This window comes from Suricata suricatta, chromosome 17, assembly GCF_006229205.1.
Source record: "Suricata suricatta isolate VVHF042 chromosome 17, meerkat_22Aug2017_6uvM2_HiC, whole genome shotgun sequence".
NCBI classification, from domain to species: domain Eukaryota; kingdom Metazoa; phylum Chordata; class Mammalia; order Carnivora; family Herpestidae; genus Suricata; species Suricata suricatta.
In genome coordinates this window covers 53,142,599-53,162,424 of record NC_043716.1, presented here as the reverse complement: position 1 = coordinate 53,162,424, position 19,826 = coordinate 53,142,599, and the positions used below count along the sequence as shown (strand labels likewise).

At 47.7% G+C, this 19,826-nt stretch overlaps 1 protein-coding gene and 1 long non-coding RNA gene across 8 annotated transcripts in view; one reads left to right on the top strand and one right to left on the bottom strand.

Annotated features, from left to right (window-relative positions):
• TMEM94 (transmembrane protein 94) overlaps nucleotides 1–13,219 on the bottom strand; it is a 34,222-nt gene extending 21,003 nt beyond the window's left edge. For 2 of the 6 annotated variants that reach the window (XM_029927176.1, XM_029927182.1), the window contains exons 1-4: nucleotides 13,086–13,219; nucleotides 11,822–11,920; nucleotides 3,476–3,570; nucleotides 2,239–2,368 (exon numbers count right to left, since the gene is read on the bottom strand). In XM_029927176.1, the coding sequence (XP_029783036.1) occupies nucleotides 2,239–2,262 (24 nt within the window). In that variant the 5' untranslated portion in view covers nucleotides 2,263–2,368; nucleotides 3,476–3,570; nucleotides 11,822–11,920; nucleotides 13,086–13,219. The remainder of the gene's footprint in view (nucleotides 1–2,238; nucleotides 2,369–3,475; nucleotides 3,571–11,821; nucleotides 11,921–13,085) is intronic. The other 4 variants (XM_029927178.1, XM_029927177.1, XM_029927181.1 and 1 more) reach the window with 4 other exon arrangements.
• On the top strand, nucleotides 12,344–14,011 carry LOC115281733. 2 transcript variants are annotated; one of them, XR_003904387.1, is made up of 3 exons: nucleotides 12,344–12,474; nucleotides 12,816–13,013; nucleotides 13,165–14,011. It is a non-coding gene; the product is annotated as an uncharacterized LOC115281733 (long non-coding RNA). The 2 variants fall into 2 exon arrangements; XR_003904386.1 differs by lacking the exon at nucleotides 12,344–12,474 and having other exon boundaries at nucleotides 12,561–13,013.
• Nucleotides 14,012–19,826: the final 5,815 nt, after the last annotated feature.

The window sequence follows — 19,826 nt, the reverse complement described above, 5'->3', positions numbered from 1 at the left end:
GCAGCGCTGTACCCGAGAAAGAGAAGCCCAGACGCTCACTGCCACAGCAGCTCCACCACAGTGGACTGGGGGCGGAGGAGATAAGGTTCTGATGGGGACAGTGAGGACCGGTAGGTCCTGAAGCGGGGAGGGGGAGCAAAACCTCAACCAGCAACAGCCAAGAGGATCCTGGGCTACAGCCAGGGAACAGCAGGCCCTTTCCATCAACTTCCGCCACCCAGCTCTTTGTTCCCACGCTTCCTTGAAGCCCGGACTCTTGGAGGCCACGGGGGGCGATCTTTACAGGCCTGTGTACACAACTCACAAGGCGCCTCTGGTGGAAACCTTGTCCGGCTCTGTTTCTTAGCTGCTTGTTCGATCAGTTCCTCAGCTGGACTGTAAGCCCCTCCAAGCCAGGGGCTACCTCCCCGGGGCCGGGAGTGCCTCCAACCCAAAGGAGGTATTCCACGAATGTGCCTGATGATGCTTCCAGTCCAGGACGCCTCTCTCCGGAAGAACAAAGACGAGGGTAAAGAAAAATTCTCTAGGAAAAACGGCCCCTGAGACTTAACCTTCTTGGGCTTTCGAGTGTTCTTACTCAGGCCTGAGAGAGAAACCAGCCCGCAGGCTGGATCACAGAACTGTGTTTCCCCAACTCACCAGAAACCCGGTGTTTCAGCAACAGGCTGGAAGCAGAGGACAACACTGTTCTCTGTTGAGACACTCAGCCTCACTCAGGCAGGCCACCGCATCATACAATATCAAACCTTCTAGGGGGTGCTTCCCTGGAATTGAGCAGTGCACAGCTCTGCAGCTGTGCACAGCGGCCTTGCACCCAGGCTAGGGGAGAAGCAAATGTAGCTTTTCCTCTGTGCCAATCCTACTAGGATGGACCCTGTAGACCAGCCAGAGGTGTCCGTGAACAGGATACTGAATATACCTGCTTCAAGTTCAGGCCTACAAGCCTGGTCCACAGCTGGCCCAGAGGCATGTAAAGCCTGGAGCTGAACGAGTTGGCAGTCAGCCAGGCTCCACCAGGGACCAGCGTGTGGACCCACAGCTCCCTTTCCAGCCCTTCCAAGATCTCTTTGGCAGGAAGATCACTATCCGTAAGTTCAAGTTGATAAATATTTCCTAAGCCCTCACTGCATGCCAGGCTCTATGCCGGAGCCACGGACACTGCGATCGAGTGGGGGCAGATCCTTTCAATACCGTGTGGCAGGGACAGTGGCAGAGGGACGGTGACTGCTGGAAAGAGGGTCCTCTGGAGGAGAGGGAGGACTTAGCAGGAGAAGGCGATGGCTCTTGAAGAAAGAATCGCAGGAGTTTGTCAGGAAAAAAAGTAGGAGCCTAAATGTGGACAGTGTGTCCAAACGCTGAAGCATTCAGAATTAGTAGTGCGAAAGGCCAAGGCGGGGGAGGCTGGGGACACCGGGCCAACAAGCAGCAGTGGATTACAGTCAGGCTTTGGCCACCACACTCAAGGTGGCAGCAGGTGGCGCGGAGTCACTGGTGACTTTGAAGCAGAGGGGACAAAAGGCGGTCTCTGCATTCTGGATACCTTTCTCTGACAGCAAGCAGAGGGAGGAGATCAGGGACAGAGGGCCCCGTGGGAAGCTGTGGCAGAGTCCAGGCAAGAGACGGAAGGACCTCTGCTGGGGCGCTCTTCGTCACGGGAGAGGGGAATCTGACTGAGGGCAAACGGTGCCAGGAGAAGGCAGTGTACCTGGAGGCTGGGAAGTGTGCCTGCGGCAGGTGGGGGGGGGCGGGCAGGGGTGACCTCGCCGATGCCTGGGCCTCCCGGCTCCTCACCTCCAGCCGGTTACGCAGCTGTGTTTGGAGTCTGACCGGGGAGCTCTTCCCTAACCACAGAGAGGGTGCCCGACAGTACTCAGCATGGCTCGGCAGGTTGGGGCAGAGCCCCGGCAAAGAGCAAACAAACGAAATTACACACCCTTGGGCAAGAAGTGGAAGGCTGGCTCGGAGCCAACCCAAATCAGAAACCTGCTCCCATGCCGCTGTGCCAATCTGTCTCCCCCTAGTCCTCTGCTCCCAGCCCCTGGAGCACTTCCCAGCCCAGGACGGCACCCTCGGTGGGGAGGGGTGTCATCAGCCCACACCCCAATCCTCAGAGCCACACGCACCTCTCACTGTTGGTTGAAAGCCCCCCAGTGGGCGCCCCCCCCCGCAGGCAAACACAAGTAGGGAGCGTCCAACAGAGACACACAGACGATACTCAGGGTACAGAACATGGCCTACCACGTGCTTCTCCTTCAGGTCCATGGGCCCAGGCTACTGTAGGCATGCCCAGATGAGTGTGGTCACCCCCAAAAGGAAGGCTCCTCCCCAGCATGTACAAGGCCCAGTGACTCTGTCACAGTCACGGCATCTGGGGAGAGAGACAGAAGAGACGCCATGAGTCCGGGTTGTTGAATGATGGTGTCGTTTATACAACAGAGCGCCACATGGGGAAGACGTGACCCCTGGGCACCAGAGCCCGGCCGGGCCTGCCCAGGGCACGCTGCTAGGGTGAAGTTTCCTCTCCTTGAGCCCTCATTTCTGGAGGCACACTGGGTTTTGCTCCTCATGTACTCTTACACGCAGACTTCGGGCAAGCAGGAAAAATCTCGGTTTCTCAGCTTTTTAAAAAGTGAAGATAAGGGGCGCCTGGCTGGCTCAGTTGTGAGTTCGAGCCACATGTTGGGCACAGAGATTACTTAAATACATAAAAACTTAAAAAAATAAAGGATTAGGGAAATTCATTCATTCATTCATTCATTCATTTATTCATTCTAAGAATAAATAAAAGTTAGGGGGTGCCTGGCTGGCTCAGTTGGTAGAGTGTGTCTCTTGTGATCAGGGTTCATGAGTTCAAGCCCCACATTGGGCATGGAACCTACTTAAAATTTATTTATTTATTTATTTTAATGTTTTTATTTATTTTTGAGAGAGAGAGAGACAGCGTGAGCAAGGGAGGGTCAGAGACAGAAGGAGTCACAGGATCTGAAGATAGGCTTCAGGCTCTGAGCTAGCTGTCAGCACCAAGCCTGACCCGGGGCATGAACCCATGAACCGTGAGATCATGACCTGAGCCGAAGCTGGACGCTTAACCCACTGAACCACCTAGGCATCCCCCCTACTTAAAATTTTATAAAAATGTTTTTTAACAAATAAAAAAAGTGTGCATTAAGGTAAACTGGACCCCACCCCACGTGCCCACAAACACGCCCCCCGCACATACACATAGACCCATGTATCATGTCGCCGTGTACCATGTGCTTTGCTGCCACATACCTACCAGGACAGGTGATTCAATCAAGACGACAATCTGGAAAAACGGAGACTGGCCCTACCTCCCCACACAACCCCTGCCCGTCACCCATCCGTGTTGGCAGCCAGCACCCTGCAATGGTTTCAGACCAGGGAGCGTTTGGGTAGCGTGCCACTGAGGAATCTGGTTTGGTGCCCAGTGCCTACTTGTGGAGAAAGCACCAACCTGCTGACTAGGGCGGTTCTTTCTGGGGCCTGTAGCAAAGCCTTGCTGAGAGGAGCTGGTCAGAAGCCCAGGAGAAATGATCCATAAAAGAGCTGCTAGAAACAATAAAAAAAGCTGTGTCCAGAGGACCCCAGTCAGGAGGCCTAGGCTCTACAGCCGCCAACTCCACTCCAAGACCCCGTGTGATGCCTCGCAAGGCGGCACCAGGGCAGGCCCGCGCCTGCACACCTCTCCCCACACCTGCCTTTGCAGCCGAGGCTGTCAGAGCTGAGCGAGCCAGCCCCAGAGGGCCAGAGACACAGAGTCGAGGCGGCCTCGCAGCGCAGTGACATTTGGTCCTTGGCAGCCGACTGAAACGGGATCCTGAGAGGCTGAATCCACGTCTCCCCAAGGCCGCTCTGACTCACGCAGCCCAGGCCCCGTTTACCAGTACAGGGCAAGCTCCCCGCGCACCCTGTGGCAGCAGGAGCTGGATGAGCAAGGCACCAGAAGGCAGAGGGGGGTTGTGCTTAACTCCTTCTGCCAACATGACACGAATGAAATGACTCCGCGGCCAGCTGGAACCACAGCGTTCGGAGAGGGCAGCCAGGAGCAGGACATTTTTCTAAGAGTCTCTGTTTTCCCATCACTCCATACGTGGGATTCTGGGAAAGAGCAGTCCTCAACTGCCTGATCTGAAACCAGCAGCTAGATCCTTAAAGGGCCAGTTCTATCCCCTTGTGCAATGTGAAAGAAAGCACAGGCTTCAAAGCCAAATACCCCAGTTCAAATCCTGGCTCCAACATGTATCAAATGCAAATGAACTTGGCAAATTACTTGTCTCTCTGAGCTTCAAGGTCCTTGTTCATAGAATGATGCCCATTTCACAAAGAAGGAACAAGAATTACATAAATTATTATATGCAAAGGGTCTAGTACAGTATATAGCATATGGTAGGTCTTAATAAATACTTTCTACTATTACCAGGAAACAAGAAATAAGAACAAAGTGCCACCTAGGTGAAGAATAAAGACTCAAGGGGGCGCCTGGGTGGCTCAGTCAGTAGAATGACAACTCTTTGATCTCCGAGTCATGAGTTCAAGCCCCACACTGGGCCTAGAGCTTTTTTTTTTTTTTAAGGAGGGAAAAAAGGAGAAAAAAAGAAATGAGAGGCATAAAGATTATAAAGAAATATGTAAAACTGTGTTTATTTGCAGAAGGCTTGATCATATATGAAAAAAATTCTAAGAAATGAACACATAAGTGTGTAAGGCTACAAAATATAGGTCAAAATACAAAAGCAAATATAAATTAAATTTCTATATGCTATAAGGAAATATAGGAAAATAGAACATTTTAAATATCACTTACAATAGCACCAAAAAAAAAAAAACCCACAAAATACTTAGGAATGACTTTTTAAAATATATGTAAGGGGCGCCTGGTTGGTTCAGTCGGTTAAGTATCTGACTTCAGCACAGGTCATGATCTCACAGTTTGTGGGTTTGAACCCTGCATTGGGCTCTGTGCTGACAGCTTGGAGCCTGAAGCCTCCTTCAGATTCTGTGTCTCCTCTCTTTCTGCCCTTCCCCTGCTTGTTCTCTCTCTCTTGCAAAATAAATAAACATTAAAAATTATATATAAGGGTGCCTGGGTGGCTCAGTTGGTTGAGTGTCCAACTTCTGCTCAGGTCATGATCTCATGGTTTGTGGGGTCGAGCCCCGTATTAGGCTCTGTGCTGACAGCTAGCTCAGAGCCTGGAGCCTACTTCAGATTCTGTATCTCCCTCTCTCTCTGACCCTCCCCTGCTCACACTGTCTCTCTCTGTCTCTCAAAAACAAAATAAAAAACATTAACAATTTTTTAAAATTATATATATATTTAAATTATATATATATATAAAAGGCCTATACACTGTTGAGAGAAATTCAAGACATAGATAAATGGAGAGGTATACCATGTTCATGGATTGGAAGACTCAATAATAACATTTAATGTTTAAGTAATTAAAAGTAAAATTTATATTACTATATTTGTGTTTATCAATATTAATATCCATACACACCCTACTGGAATGCCTAAAATGAAAAAGACTGACAACATTTAGTGATGGTGAGGATATGAACCCATAAATTGCTGATGGGAATGTAACATGGTACAATCACTTTGGGAAACATTTTGGCAGTTTCTAATAAAGTTAAGTATACACTCACTACATATCCCAGTAATGAAAACATGCTTCCTCAAAAAGAACTGTATACAAATGTTCATAGCATCTTTATTCAAAATAGCCAAAACCTGGAAACAACCCAAATATCTGTTCACCCATGAAGGAACTGTGGTATATCCATATACTGGAATTCTGCCCAGCAACCAAAAAGAGAAGGAGGGACTGATACATACAACAATGTGGCTGAATCTCAAAAACGTTTGCTGAGTGAAAGGAGCATAAAAGGGCACATAGCATAGGATCCCATTTATATAAAATTTAGAACAGGTGAAATTAATCTATAGTGACAATAAGCAGGGGAGGGGTTGCGGGGAGTCATGGGGAGGGAAAGACTGCAAAGGGCACAGGGGTCTTTAGTTCAATATCTTGACTATGGGGGGCAGTTACAAGGATGTATATATTTGTCAAAACTCTTTGAACTACATAGTTAAATAGGTGCACCCTATCTTGTGGAAATATTGTGTCAGTAGAGTTGATAGATCCAACTAAACCAGCTCTACCAACCTCTAAGATACCTAGCACATGCAAGATTTGGTGGCTATAAGAGAGAAGCGTTGATGAGGGAAGCAAACGTTTATCAAGTGCCTATCGTATGTAATAACTGTATATATATTTACTAAGTGTAAGGGACAGTCCTGCTTTGACAAAAGTATAAGATATGGTCCCTTGCCTAGAGGGATTTATACTATAGCCAGGTTTCAAATATTATGAGAAAATCTAACTAAATGCTCATGTTGGCATTGAAATACTAAATGAGAATTGCAAATTGGGGCTGGCGAGGCCAGGGATCCCTTCCTGGAAGAAGCCAAGGCCCAAGTGGTGCACTCAGGAAAGCTAAAGGAGAGACAAGGGAGAGCAACAAGAAGTCTCAACAAAGGCACCAAGGAAGAAATGCACAGAGTCCTTTTGGAACACGGCGTTCTGATCTGTTCGATTAGAGCAGAAGACCTGAGTAAGAGATAAGAAATGAAAGGCCACTTAAAGAGGGGAGTCAGGGGCTGAAATGTACAGGTGCTTGAAGGCCAAAACAAAGGGACCCTGGGGAGTCGCTGAAGGTTTCTGAGCAGGTCCCAGTATTTTAAGAGGGTGAAGAATGGATCAGAGCGGGAAGGGAAAGAAATTACATGCAGAAGAGGTAGAAGAAAATTACAGTAATTTTGGTTTATCATAACAAGTATCTAGACAAAGGCAGCATGGTAGCCATGGAAACAAAGGGACAGATGCTTCCTGCTGCCAAGTTCAGATCCAGCATCAAAAAGAGCTAAGTGGGTGCCCAAGGTTCAGGTTGAGGGCGAGCTGAGGAGTTGGCTGTCCTTTCTAATTCATTCCAGTACAATCTTCATTAGCTGTGCTGATACTCTAGCCATACCCAACACCCAGAAAACATAATGTGGGGACTTGTATTCAGCTGAATAGCTGTGCCCAAAAGGTACTAACTGATGGACTGACATTCAGCTAGATGGAGGCTTTTAATAATGAGCCTCAGGGTTCTATCCTTGGTGGCGTCCTAATCAATATTTTTATCAATGACTTGGGTGAGGAAACAGATGGTGCGCTAATCAAATTCTCAGATAGCTTAAGTCTGGAAAGGAGATCAAAGTCAAGATCCAAGATCTCAACAGGCTGCCCTAACAGATTCAATTTAACTGTAATAGATTCAATATCATGTCCCATGTTTAGGTTCAAAATCTATTGTATAGGGGCACATGGGTGGCTCAGTCGATTAATCGGCCGTCTGTTCATTTTGGCTCTGGTCATGATCTCACGGTTCATGAGTTCAAGCCCTGCATCAGGTTCTGTGCTCACAGCATGGAGCCTGCTTCAGATCCTCTGTCCCTCCCCCTCTCCCCACCCTGTCTCTCTCAAAAATAAATAAATGTCAAAAACGATTGTGTAAAACTACTCTAAATGGCTTAATTAAGCGCAATTTTGATACAGGTGACATGGCCACCCAAGTTCATTCACAGTTAGGTTGCATTAACAGACATGCCACATCCCCAAAAACAGAGAGGTAAGTCTGATTTTTGTACCTATCAGAACACACCTGGAATATTTTGTTCAATTGTGCATCACACACACTGAGCAAAGTAGGGAGCTTTCTGACAGCAGCAGACAGGTTGAGGGAATTCTGACATAGAATGCTCGAAAGAACTGAAGACAGTTAGCCGCTTGGCCAAAAGCACACTTGGTAAGAGCCGGTCTAGGAGGGCATGATGGCTGCCACATGAAAGAAGGGCCACGTTTACTTACTCCAGGGGGGACAGACTGGGACTCAACATGGGTGATATCTTTTATGTAATGAGAATTGTATAAAAAATTGAACAGGCTGTCCTGAAAGGCAATGAGCTCCCCAGCACCAGAAGGATACAAGCAGAGGCTAGGAAATTATGGAGATAATAAAGACATCAGGGAGCACATAAGAAAGGGATAACCTTTTATAATATCTTCTAATCCTGAGAGATCAGAAATCAAGGCAGTGTGGTATTGGCCTGTTAATAGAGAATCCAGAAATAGATCCAGATATATTTGGCCAATTGATTTTTGAGAAGGCTGCAAAGGCAATTCGGTGGGGAAAAGGAAGTCTTTTCAACAGACTACACTGGAAAAAGTGAACATTGAGATTAAAAAAAAAAAAAAAAAAGACGTGGAAATACAGCTTGCACTATATACAAAAATTAACTAAAAAAGGATCCTATGCCTAAATGTAAAATTATAAAATTTCTAGAAGAAAACATGGAGGAGAAACTCTTGAGAGAGAGACAGAGACAAAGCATAAGCAGGGGAGGGGCAGAGAGAGAGAGGGAGACATAGAATGTGAAGCAGCCTCCAGGCTCTGAGCTGTCAGCACAGAGCCCTATGAGGGGTTCGAACCCATGAACCGTGAGATCATGACCTGAGCTAGAGTTGGACACTCAACGGACTGAGCCACCCAGGGGCACCTGTTTTTAAAAAAATTTTTAAGTGTCTGTTTTTGAGAGAGTGCACATGTGCACGCATGCGCGCACACACACACACACGTGATTGGGGGAGAGGCCGACAGGGGGAGAGAGAATCCCAAGCAGCCTCTGCGCTGATATGGGGCTTGAACCTGAGCAGATTATTGAGAGTTGGATGCTTGGGGCGCCTGGGTGGCTCAGTCGATTAGGTATCTGACTTCAGGTCAGGTCATGATCTCAAGGTTTGTGAGTTCGAGACCCATATTGGGCTCCGTGCTGACAGCTCAGAGCCTAGAGCCTGCTTCGGATTCTGTGTCTCCCTCTCTCTGCCCCTGCCCTACTTGCATTCTCTCTCTGTCTCTCAAAAAAAAAAAAAAAGAAAGAAAGAAAGAAAGAGAGAGAGAGAGATGGATCCTTAACCAACTGAGCTGCCCAGGTGCCCCCAGGATTTTCTTTTAAAGGCTAATAATATTCCATTGCATGTGTAGATGACATTTTATGTATCCATTCATCTATTGATGGACACTGCTGCTATGAACATGAGTGTACAAATAACTATTTGAGCCCCTCTTTTCACTTCCTTTGGGCAAATATCCAGAAGGGGGAGGTTGCTAATTTTCTAAAGATGCATTTGATACATTCACATGGTTTGAAAATAAAAATATATACAGTAAAATTTCTCCCTTCCCACTCTGGTCCCTAGCCACTCATTTCCAGTTTATTCGTTTTTTTCTTTTGTGGGTTCTGCTTTTGGTATTGAACCTGAGAAATCTAAGCCAGGGACCCCTGGGTGGCTCGGTTGGTTAAGGGTCCAACTTCAGCTCAGGTAATGATCTCACGGTTCGAGGGTTTGAGACCCTCATAGGGCTCTGTGCTGACAGCTCAGAGCCTGCAGCCTGCTTCGGAGTCTGTGTCTCCCTCTCTCTCTACCCCTTGCCCACTCACACTCTGTCTCTTTCTCTCTCAAAAATAAAAACATTAAAAAAATTTTTAATTAAAAAAATAATAAAATGATTGATTTTATCACAATAAAAAAAAACCCACCAACCTCTGATTCTGATTTTCCAATTAGATCTGACTTATGTTACTAACCAATACTCCCCTCTTTGGGTTCCATATCAACTTCAGGGATATTTACACTCTTTGGAATGCACCTTTGATTTTCTCTCCAGTATATACCTTTTCCAGGTTCTTCCCAGTATTTTTCTGTTCACCTCCCTGCTAAGGAATATTGCTATCATGAATTTCTTTTTCAAAACAATCCTGAAATTAAGAAAACTGGGTTCAGGGGCACTTGGGTGGCTCAGTCAGTTAAGCGTCGGCCTTCAGTTCAAGTCACCATTTCACGATTCAGGAGTTCAAGCCCCACATCGGGCTCTCTGGCTCTCTACTGTCAGCACAGAGCCCGCTTTGGATCCTCGGTCTCTCCCTGTTTCTCTGAGCCTCCCCCACTCTCTTGCTCACTCTCAAAAATAAACAGTAAAAACTGGGTTCATATAATGACACTGAGATTTCTGGCTTCCCAAAGGCTGCTGTAAGCCCTGGAAGGGTCTCCTTCCCTTGGGCACCCCCGACTCCCCCACCACTTTGGTCTCTGGAGCTAGGGAAACCCAAAGCAATCAGTGTGACATGTGCGGAGCTTTCACGCCGAGTTTAAATCTGGCCCTTATCCTACTTGCCACACCATGTGACCGATTCTGTTTACTACTGTCTCAGCAGCCACAGGCAAAGCTTATTATTACACAAACCCCTGATCACCAAACCACGCATTCTGGCTGGCGGGTCCGTTCTGGAAGAAAAACATTCCTGTTTTGACTTTGGCCTACACTTTAGTTCACCTGTGCTACTGGAAACAAATCCAGGCTTGGAAAGCTGGGTTTGAACAATAATTTGAAAGGAGCCTAGCTTTTAGGTGAAGAAAGACACAATCAAGGAAACAACACTGACATGGTAACAAGGTAAAAAGTATTGACACACATTTACCAGTGGAGAAGGGCCAATGGTGATCTGGAACTTTCTTACTTGGAACACCAGGAATGGGTTTAGAGGCTTTGTGTCTTTCCAACTCACTAGTGGAAGAGTTCCTACTTAACTCACCAGGTCAGGTTCCATAAAGCCTTGGGTGTAGGTAGTTTTTGCATTAGCGCCCTTCCCCCTCCTTATAGGAACTGTTTCCCAAGCCCAACATCACGGAAAGGGCAGTGAGACAGAACCAAAGTATTGTGACCTTCACTTCTCATTAGATCGGCAGGAGTTAAGCTTTCCGAAAGGCTGATTCTCAGCACTTGGAGCTGGCACTCCCTAGCAACTTCTCAAAATAGAAATGTGAAGGGCTTTCTGTTTTCTTCCATCTCAGCGCCCAGCCCCAGCTCTCCCTCCTGGTCTAATCTTCTGATGTCGGGTCACCACAAACAAGGGGCAGGGTAGGGGTGGAGTGAGGGGGGAAGTTCAAGGGCAGTTAATTCCCAATTATTTGGCGGCTGATTATCAAGAGGATGGTTTATACTTCACCTCCCTGGTCAAGGAACTGGCTCCGTGGGATCCACCAGTTTAGGTTCTCTGTTTGAAGTTCTCACAAAAAGAACCAGTGCGCAAGGATGTCAAAGCTAACCGGGCAGCTAAAATAAGACTCGCAGAGAATTTGTGGACTTTATTTGAATACGCTGCCCCTGTTCCAGGGTTAATAACAGGCTACATTCTGATGTGTTTGGATCTTTAGTGTGATTTTCAAACTTTTTTATCCCGTGGACCATTTTCATTTGACTCTTTCGATGATGAACCTTATCTGTGCCATTCCTTAAAAAAAAAAAAAAAATTAAAACTACCTGTTGGAATACTAAGATCAGCCCTTCTTTTGCCAAGATTACCATAAAGACATACGACAGGGAGTATTTCTTCTGCAGCGGTTCTCCACCTTTTTCTGCCTCTACACTGTTCTCATGCAAGGCAATCCCTGTCCATAACACTACAGTAACACAACAGTGCCCCCCAAATGGAGGAAGAGGTTACCTTGCTCTGACCCCATCCCTTCCTGCCCTCTCTCAACTGAGAATCACTGAAATCATTTGGCCTCAGATCGAAAGACCACACAAATATTAATACAAGAAATCGGCTGGTGAACTACCTGCTGGTTGCTTACAAATAACGAAGGCAAAAACGTATTAACAACCAAGTAATTGCTGGCACCTGTGCTATACGCACCTGTACACAAAGATCCTTCATATACTCTGTGTCCTCCATATCCCCAATCACCATGCAAGATGCCCAGAGAAGTGAAGGAGCTTCATTTTTCAATCACACCTAGGAAACAACTGGTCTAGTGGATAAAGAACTTAAGAATCTGGACCTCAGAGCTCCAGTCCTGGATCTAGGTGACCCTGGCCCCGCCCCTTTGCCTTTCCCAAAAGTTACTCTCCACGTTTGTAAAATGAAAACGTTACAACTTCTCCCTCCCCACTTCCGTCGTCTAAGAGGGTCCAGGGAATGACTGAAGTGTGTCACTAAAGCATGAGAAAACTATCATCTCCAATGCAAAAATTACATGCCCGAAGGAAACCGGATTCGGTGCAGAGCTCCCTCCTCTTCTTTTTTTTTTTTTTTTGGTTTTTTTTTTCCCTAGAGCCGCACAAAAACTCGGAAGAGAGGATGGGATGCAGCAGCACGTGACCAAATCAACGAACACGCCCAAGTGCAGCCTGTGGTTCCACACCAATGAAAGAAGGGCAAGGTTTCCGTGGCATGTGGCACCGGGCACCAGGCGGGGGCTCACGCCGTGGCACACGAAGGGCTGGACTTCAGGGCTGTGCGGCAGGGGAAGGAGGGCACAGCACAGCGGTCGGTTTGCAGGATGGCAAGTACTGTGTTCCTATAGTTGCTTTTAAGGAGTCTTTAAATGTTTCTGGAAAGATGGAAAGAAAAAAGGAGAAGGAAAAAAAAAAAGGCAGGGCATGCTCCCACTGCACCGTCGCCGCTCAGGGTTAAGCCCCTCCGGTTCCGTCCGCCTGGACGCGGGACGCGGTTAGCACGAGGGGCCGGGCAGCAACAGAGGGCGCGCGCAGCGCGGACAACGGTCTGACCTGGGGCGGGGGGTGCGGGACCCCAGAGGCCTACAAATACACTGGGCGTCGGCGCTGGAAGCCCCCCTGCGCCAGGGCCCAGCCACGACAAACCTGGGGCAGGGATTCTTTGTTGGCAGGAGGCTTCGATCTGATGCGGGACCCCTGAGGGGCCAAGCCTGGACCATGGACAAGTGTGAGCACTTGGGGAAAGGAAGTGGCCGGGAGCTGGAGGCAAGAGCCCGTCCCTTGACTCCCCCTCGAAGAAATCCCCAGAGGCCATTTCCTGGGTGCAGACCCCAGACTCCTCTCTCCTTGGCCAAGAATCCAGAGGACGTGTAAGGCCGAGCCCCACGCCCCCTGGCTTCCCCGCTCCCCTTGCTTCGGGCCACTGGCCTTCTCGTACTTACCGGGGCCCAGGGGGTTGTCTTCTTTGCTCGCGTCCTCTTCCCTCCCAGCCCCCTCCTCACTTCACGTCCCCTCCTCCAGGGGCCGCAGCCATGTCCGTTGCTGGCAACTCTAAGGGGGCTCGCCTCCTTTCTCGGACAGCAGAGGCGCCGCTGGCAAGCTAAAGTTCTGGACGCCGATTGGGTGAAATCTGAGACGCGTGGAGATTCCTAGCTCCTTATTGGCTATGATCGCGCTAGACTGTAGCTAAAACCGTCCCTCTGGGAGCCTGGCGGAATTAGACGCCGAGTGGTGCGGGAGGGAGAGTAGGGAGCCACTGTCCTGCCTTGGACATGTTACTCTGGCGCTTTCAGGACCAGAGGTCCTGAGTAGAGGCGAGGGCACGGCTTCCACCTCAGTTACTTTCCCTACGTAATTATCCAAAAGAGATGGACAGAACCCTGCCCCCGCCACTTTCTTTCTTTCTTTTTAAAATCAGCCCTTTTGCAGAGCGCCCGAATCTCCTCCTCCCAAGTTCCCTTCTTGTTGCTGTGAACAAATGCCTGGAGACATCTGGCTCAGAGACCTTGGAGGGACTCCCTCAGAGACTAATACTGCATCCAAACCAAAGCTGGAGAATCTGAGACAATACTTGAGTTTGCCCTTCAACTCAGCTGTACTCTAAAGGGAAAAACAAGTTAAAAAAAAAAATTTCCCTAGATAATTAGAGAAATCGTGTAGGAGAGCTCTCTTGGGAAAACAAAGCAAGCCTGTGTCAGTATTTACTTCTGTTTTCCCAGAGATGGAAGTCTGGAGGCTTGGTTTTTGTGTTTTGTTTTTCAATCTGTTTATAAAATCGGAAGAGGGTCATCATAGCTGGCCCTGGGAAGTAAGAACCCCTTTCCCCTGTTAATGAATTTAATTATGTAATTAAAATTTCTCTTCTCAAGAAGGTATCCTTTTGGGGCACCTGGGTGGCTCAGTCGGTTAAGCGTCCGGCTTCAGCTCAGGTCATGATCTCACGGTTCATGGGTTCAAGCCCCTTGTCAGGCTCTGTGCTGACAGCTAGCTCAGAGCCTGGAGCCTGCTTCAGATTCTGTATCTCCCTCTCTCTCTGATCCTCCCTGCTCACTCTTTGTCTCTCTGTCTCTCAAAAAAACAAAAAAAAAAAACCATCAAGAAGGTATCCTTTTGGTACCTTATCATGTGTGGTTCAAGTGTTTTAGCCACTGCTTAAAACAATGATAGAATCATGTGACCTTTCTGCACACAAAAAATCTTCTTCAGTTTATTCTTGCATATAGACAAAGTCTGTATCTCTCTGCTCGACATACAAAGCCCCTCATAAATCAACACAGACACAGGTTTCCAGGCTAATCCCCCACAGGCCAAACTAATCCTGCAGCCACGTAGATTCCATCCCTTTTTAGGATTCCCAATGTGAGGCTTGAACTCATGACTCTGAGATGAAGACCTGAGCTAATATCAAGAGTTGGAGGCTTGGAGCACTGAGTGGCTCAGTTGGTTGAACGCCCAACTCTCGACTGGGCTCCATTCTGAGCATGGGGACTGCTTGAGGTTCTCTCTCTCTCCCTCTGCCCCTTTGCCCAACTCTGTCTCCAAAATTAAAAAGAGAGAGAGTTGGATGCTTAACTGACTGAGCCACTCAGGCACCCCTGATTCTCCATCCATAATATGCATCCAGGACTGTCCTCCTTCTCTGCTCTTTAGCCCAAAAGCTTCCCCACCCTTTGAAGATTCCTTTCTACCAATAAAGCCAACCTTCAGTGGTGCCTGGGTGGCTCAGTCAGTTGAGCATCCAACTTCGGCTCAGGTCTTGATGTCATGGTTTGTGGGTTTGAGCCCCACGACAGGTTCTGTGCTGACCACTAGCTCAGAGCCTGGAGCCTGCTTCTGATTCTGTGTGTCTCTCCCTCTGCCCCCCCTCCACCCATTCATGCTCTGTCTCTCTCTGTCTCTCAAAAATAAATGTAAAAAAAATTAATGCCAACCTTCAAATACACACACATCCGGAAAGTTCACCTCCAATGCTCCCTGCCTCAAAGCCTTCCCTGACTATTAGTCATTGAAATTCTCTGTCTAGTGCTATGCCTCTCTGTGTCTCCACTGAAACCTTTACAAAAGCAGTGCCTTGTACAGCATTATTTTTGTAAGGCCTGGAGCTCCCCGAAGGCACTGGCTTACCCTGGCAGTCCCCACAGGGCCTTGCTCAGAGCCATGTACCCAGTAAATGTTTCCTGACTTGGACTAGCCAATTGCCTATGCCTTACGTCTTTCCACCTTATCCCAGGTTTACGTGGCTACATTTGGAGGGTTAGCAAATGTAACGTGGTCATCCTGCCTTGCTCCACCTTGTACCCCAGTCTCCTCTAACCACACTTGTTTCTCTACTTCACCGTATTTTATGAATATCCCTCAACAAACTCGAACTGTGCACCTACCAGTTTCAGGGGCTGCACTCCTTTACCCCCTGACCATTCCCTCTCTCAGCACCCCCCAGCCATAAAACTTCGCTGAAGAAGTAAATCAAATCACTCAGGTCAAAGCATGCCAGCGGACCCACCCTAAGTTCACCCTGGGAAGACTTTTTGCAACTCCGAGGTCCCTGTGCTCATGTGTTGATGGCTGTCTAGCAATACCAGGTGCTGTAGCGATCCTTCATTGTTCCGGAGCCTCCATCTCCCTTCCAAAATCACCTAGATGAAGAAACCAAGGCCTTCCAGTGGAGATTTCCCATCTCCTCCATCTACTTCCATTTCCTTCTCAACATTCCTCCAAAAAAGAGACCCTTCTTCCTTTCCCATCTGTATCCTCCGTTCCTGTCCCTACCCCAGCCTCACACGCTGTTTCCCGTCCCCAGCCCTTGGCTCATCCGGTTCACTGTGCCTGGAATACCTCTCACCTCCTTTCTTCCTGGCTAACTCCCTGTCATCCTTTATGATGAGGGTCCTGCTGTTTGCTCCTGATTGCCCTAGTTAGCGGCATCAGTTCACTTACCACAGGGAAATAATATTAATAATGCATTAGTGTCAACTGTACTTCAATGGAGAAATTATAATTTATAATAACGGTAATAATAAGAATGTGTGAGTATTTGTAGTCTCTTTTCTCTCCTCTTGTTTGCTAAGGAGGATTCTGTGCTTGTGAGGTTTCCCAGATCATTGCCCAGTGTTAGATTAATAGGGGAAAGGTAGGACTGTGAAGGGCCAAGTCTTTTTTTTTTTAATTTTTTAATTACTTTTTATTTATTTTTGAAAGACAGAGGGAGACAGTGTGAGCAGGGGAGGGTCAGAAAGAGAGGGAGATACAGAATCTGAAGTGGGCTCCAGGCTCTGAGCTAGCTGTCAGCACAGAACCCGACGTGGGGCTTGAACCCATGAACTGTGAGATCATGACCTGAGCCGAAGCCGACGCTCAACGGACTGAGCCACTCAGGCACCCCGAGAAAGGCCAAGTCTTGAATGATTTGGTTTAGTTTGGAAAGGATGGGGAGTTGTCAGCTGATGAGAGCAGATGGAGGTTTTTTCTTTTTTTTTTTTTTTATGTCTTTATTTTGAGAGACAGAGTGAGTGGAGGAGGGGCAGACAGAGAGGGAGACACAGAATCCAAAGCAAGCTCCAGGCTCTGAGCTAGGTGTCAGCACAGAGCCCGATGCGGGGCTCGAACCCACGGACTGTGAGATCATGACCTGAACCGAAGTCAGATGCTTAACCGACTGAGCCACCCAGGTGCCCCTATTTTTTTTATTTTCTTTATAGTTTATTTTTGAGACAGAGACAGAGCACGAGTGAAGGAGGGGCAGAGAAAGAGGGAGACACAGAATCCAAAGCCAACTCCAGGCTCTGAGCTGTCAGCACAGAACCCAATACGGGGCTCGAACCCACAAACCATGAGATCATGACCTGGCCAACGTTGGACGCTTAACCAACTGAGCCACCCAGGTGCCGTGCATTTGGGTTTTAAAAGAGAGGAGGAGCAAGTGAAGAGAGAAGAGCCATGGTGGTGTGGATCTGAGAAGAGGGGGAGGAAGTTTGGAGCAACAGAAGAGAGAAGCCTTAGGGGCAGAGTGAGAAATACCTTAGGTGAACAGGTGAAATACCTTCCCCGATTATTCTGATACTGTCCAGTGATCTGAAAACCTAATAGGTAAGGACAGAATCCTCCTTAACAGACAGGAGGAGGGAAAGAGAAATGAACAATAGGATTTTAAGACAGTTCCTTGTAAGGGGCGCCCAGGTGGCTCAGTTGGTTAAGTGTCCAGCTTCGGCTCAGGTCATGAGCTCCCAGTCTGTGGGTTTGAGCCCTGCTTCGGGCTCTGTTGCTGACAGCTCAGAGCCTGGAGCCTGCTTCAGATTCTGTGTCTCCCTCTCCCTCTGCCCCTCCCCTGCTCATGCCTCTTTCTAAAGTAAATAAACACAAAAAGTTTTTTTTTAAAAAAAGGTTTTTTTGTAAATCATTTATGTAGTTCCCCCTTTGGCATTTTTCTCAAAAGAATGCAATAATATTTGAAATTGCTTTGATTATTTTTGGATCCCAACTAACATTTGTCTACAGTTCTGTATAAAGAATGGATATACCCATTGCTAGGCCTCGTATAGTTAATAACATTATCTATGTGTCGTTTCTCTTCCTGTGACCTCCTTGATTCCTAGGACTGTGTCTTATTCATCTCTGTGTCACTACTCATTAACCCAGCGCCCAGCCCGCCACGGACATCTGATGCTTGTGGAATAAACGAACTTGTGCCCAATTATCCTCTTTCTCTAGCCCTTTTAGTTGCTTCCTTTCTATCGGTTCTTTTCTCCCCGCTGGATAAACACTAATAGTTCTCTCCTTAAAATGAAAGGGGAGGGGCAGTAGAGGGAAAAGAGAGAGAGAAGGGGAGAGAAGGCCTTCTGCACCCAAGGATCTGGCCTGTGTGACACTCCTCTGCCATGCAGCTAATGGATCTGCCAGCAGGAAGTTCCCCCTCCTTTTTAAATATTTTTTCATGTTTTATTTTATTTTTGAGAGACAGAGTGCAGGAGGGAAAGGAACAGGGAGAGAGGGAGACACAGAACCTCAGACAGGCTCCAGGCTCTGAGCTGTCAGCACAGAGCCATGACGCAGGGCTCAAACCCATGAACTATGAGATCAGGACCTGAGCTGAAGTCAGATGCGTAAGTACTAAGCCACCCAGGGGCCCGCTCCTTTTTCTTTTTTTAACGTTTATTTATTCTGAGAGAGAAGAGAGAGTCCCAAGCAGGCTCCGCACTATCCGCACAGAGCCTGACATGGAACTTAATCTCACGAACCGTGAGATCATGACCTGAGCCAAAATCAAGAGTTGGTCATTTAACCAACTGAGCCACCCGGGTGACCCAGCTCCTTCTCCTTCTGCAATGTAATGTCTCTGGTATACTAGCCAATAGTAATGCCTAGTGACTTCACCTTAGGTATTACAGCCGACAGAGAATCATCGCTTCATTCATTTTGTGACCCCGTGGAATTATTTAAGAGATCTAGGTGAACATTTCAGTGTAATTTGACTTTAATAAACATGTTTCAAATGTTATTAAATCAGCCTGAAATAAACCCCTTTGAAACTGACCAATGACACCATACTATGTTGACCTACCAGCCAATTGGTCAGCTCATGTTTTCTGAATCCCTTGTATGTGCCAGGACCAGAACTGGATGCTGGGCATATGGTGGTGAAGAAAACTGACAGGATCCCTGCCCTCAGGTTGCTAATATTCTAGTGGAGGAGCTAAGGTGTTAAACAAACAAATAATTACTTCATCAGAAGCTTGCAAAGTGGTGCAAACAAGCATCTCTAATGGGACCTTAGCATCGTGGTGGCCTGGGGCAGGCTTTCCTGAAGAAGTAACTCTGAAGGATGACAAGTTAGCCAGACAAAGGGAAGGAAAACAAGCATGGCAGAAGGACAGGTGGCATGTGTAAAGGCCCTGAGGAAGGAAGATACGAGACCAAGGAACTGAAGGGGGTTCCTGTGTGACTAGATCAGGGAAGGGGGAGAGAATGGTGGAGACAAAGCCAGAGGTGTCAGGGACAGTTCATCCAGGGTCTTCTGCACCACACTGCAAGCTTTGAACTTTATTCTGAGGGCTTTGGAAGACTCTTGGAAGGGGTTGGTAAATAATCTCCACCATTGGCGTGGGGCTCGAACTCATGACCCTGGAATCAAGACTTGCCCTACTACTGACTAAGGCAAGTCTTGGAGGGTTTTCATCAAGAGACTTGAACAACAAGAGAGTACCATGGTCTGATTGACATTTAAAAAAATACTCATTGGGGCGCCTGGGTGGCTCGGTTGGGCGTCTGACTTCAGCTCGGGTCATGATCTTGTGGTCCGTGGGTTCAAGCCACCGCATCGGGCTCTGTGCTGACAGCTCAGAGACTGGAGCCTGCTTCGGATTCTGTGTCTCCCTCTCTCTCTGCCCCTCTCCCACTCATGCTCTGTCTCTCTCTGTATCTCAAAAATAAATAAACGTTAAAAAATTTTTTTTAATACTCATCTTGGGGGCCCCTGGGTGGCTCGGTTGGTTAAGCATCCAACTTCAGCTCAGGTCATGATCTCACAGGTCATGAGTTTGAGCTCCTGTGTCAGGCTGGACGCTGACAGTTTGGACCCTACTTGGTATTCTCTCTCTCTCCCTCTTGCTCTGCCCCCTTCCCCCGATCCCGGCTCATGTGCACACATCTTCTCTCTCAAAACAAAACATAAACATTAAAAAAAAAAA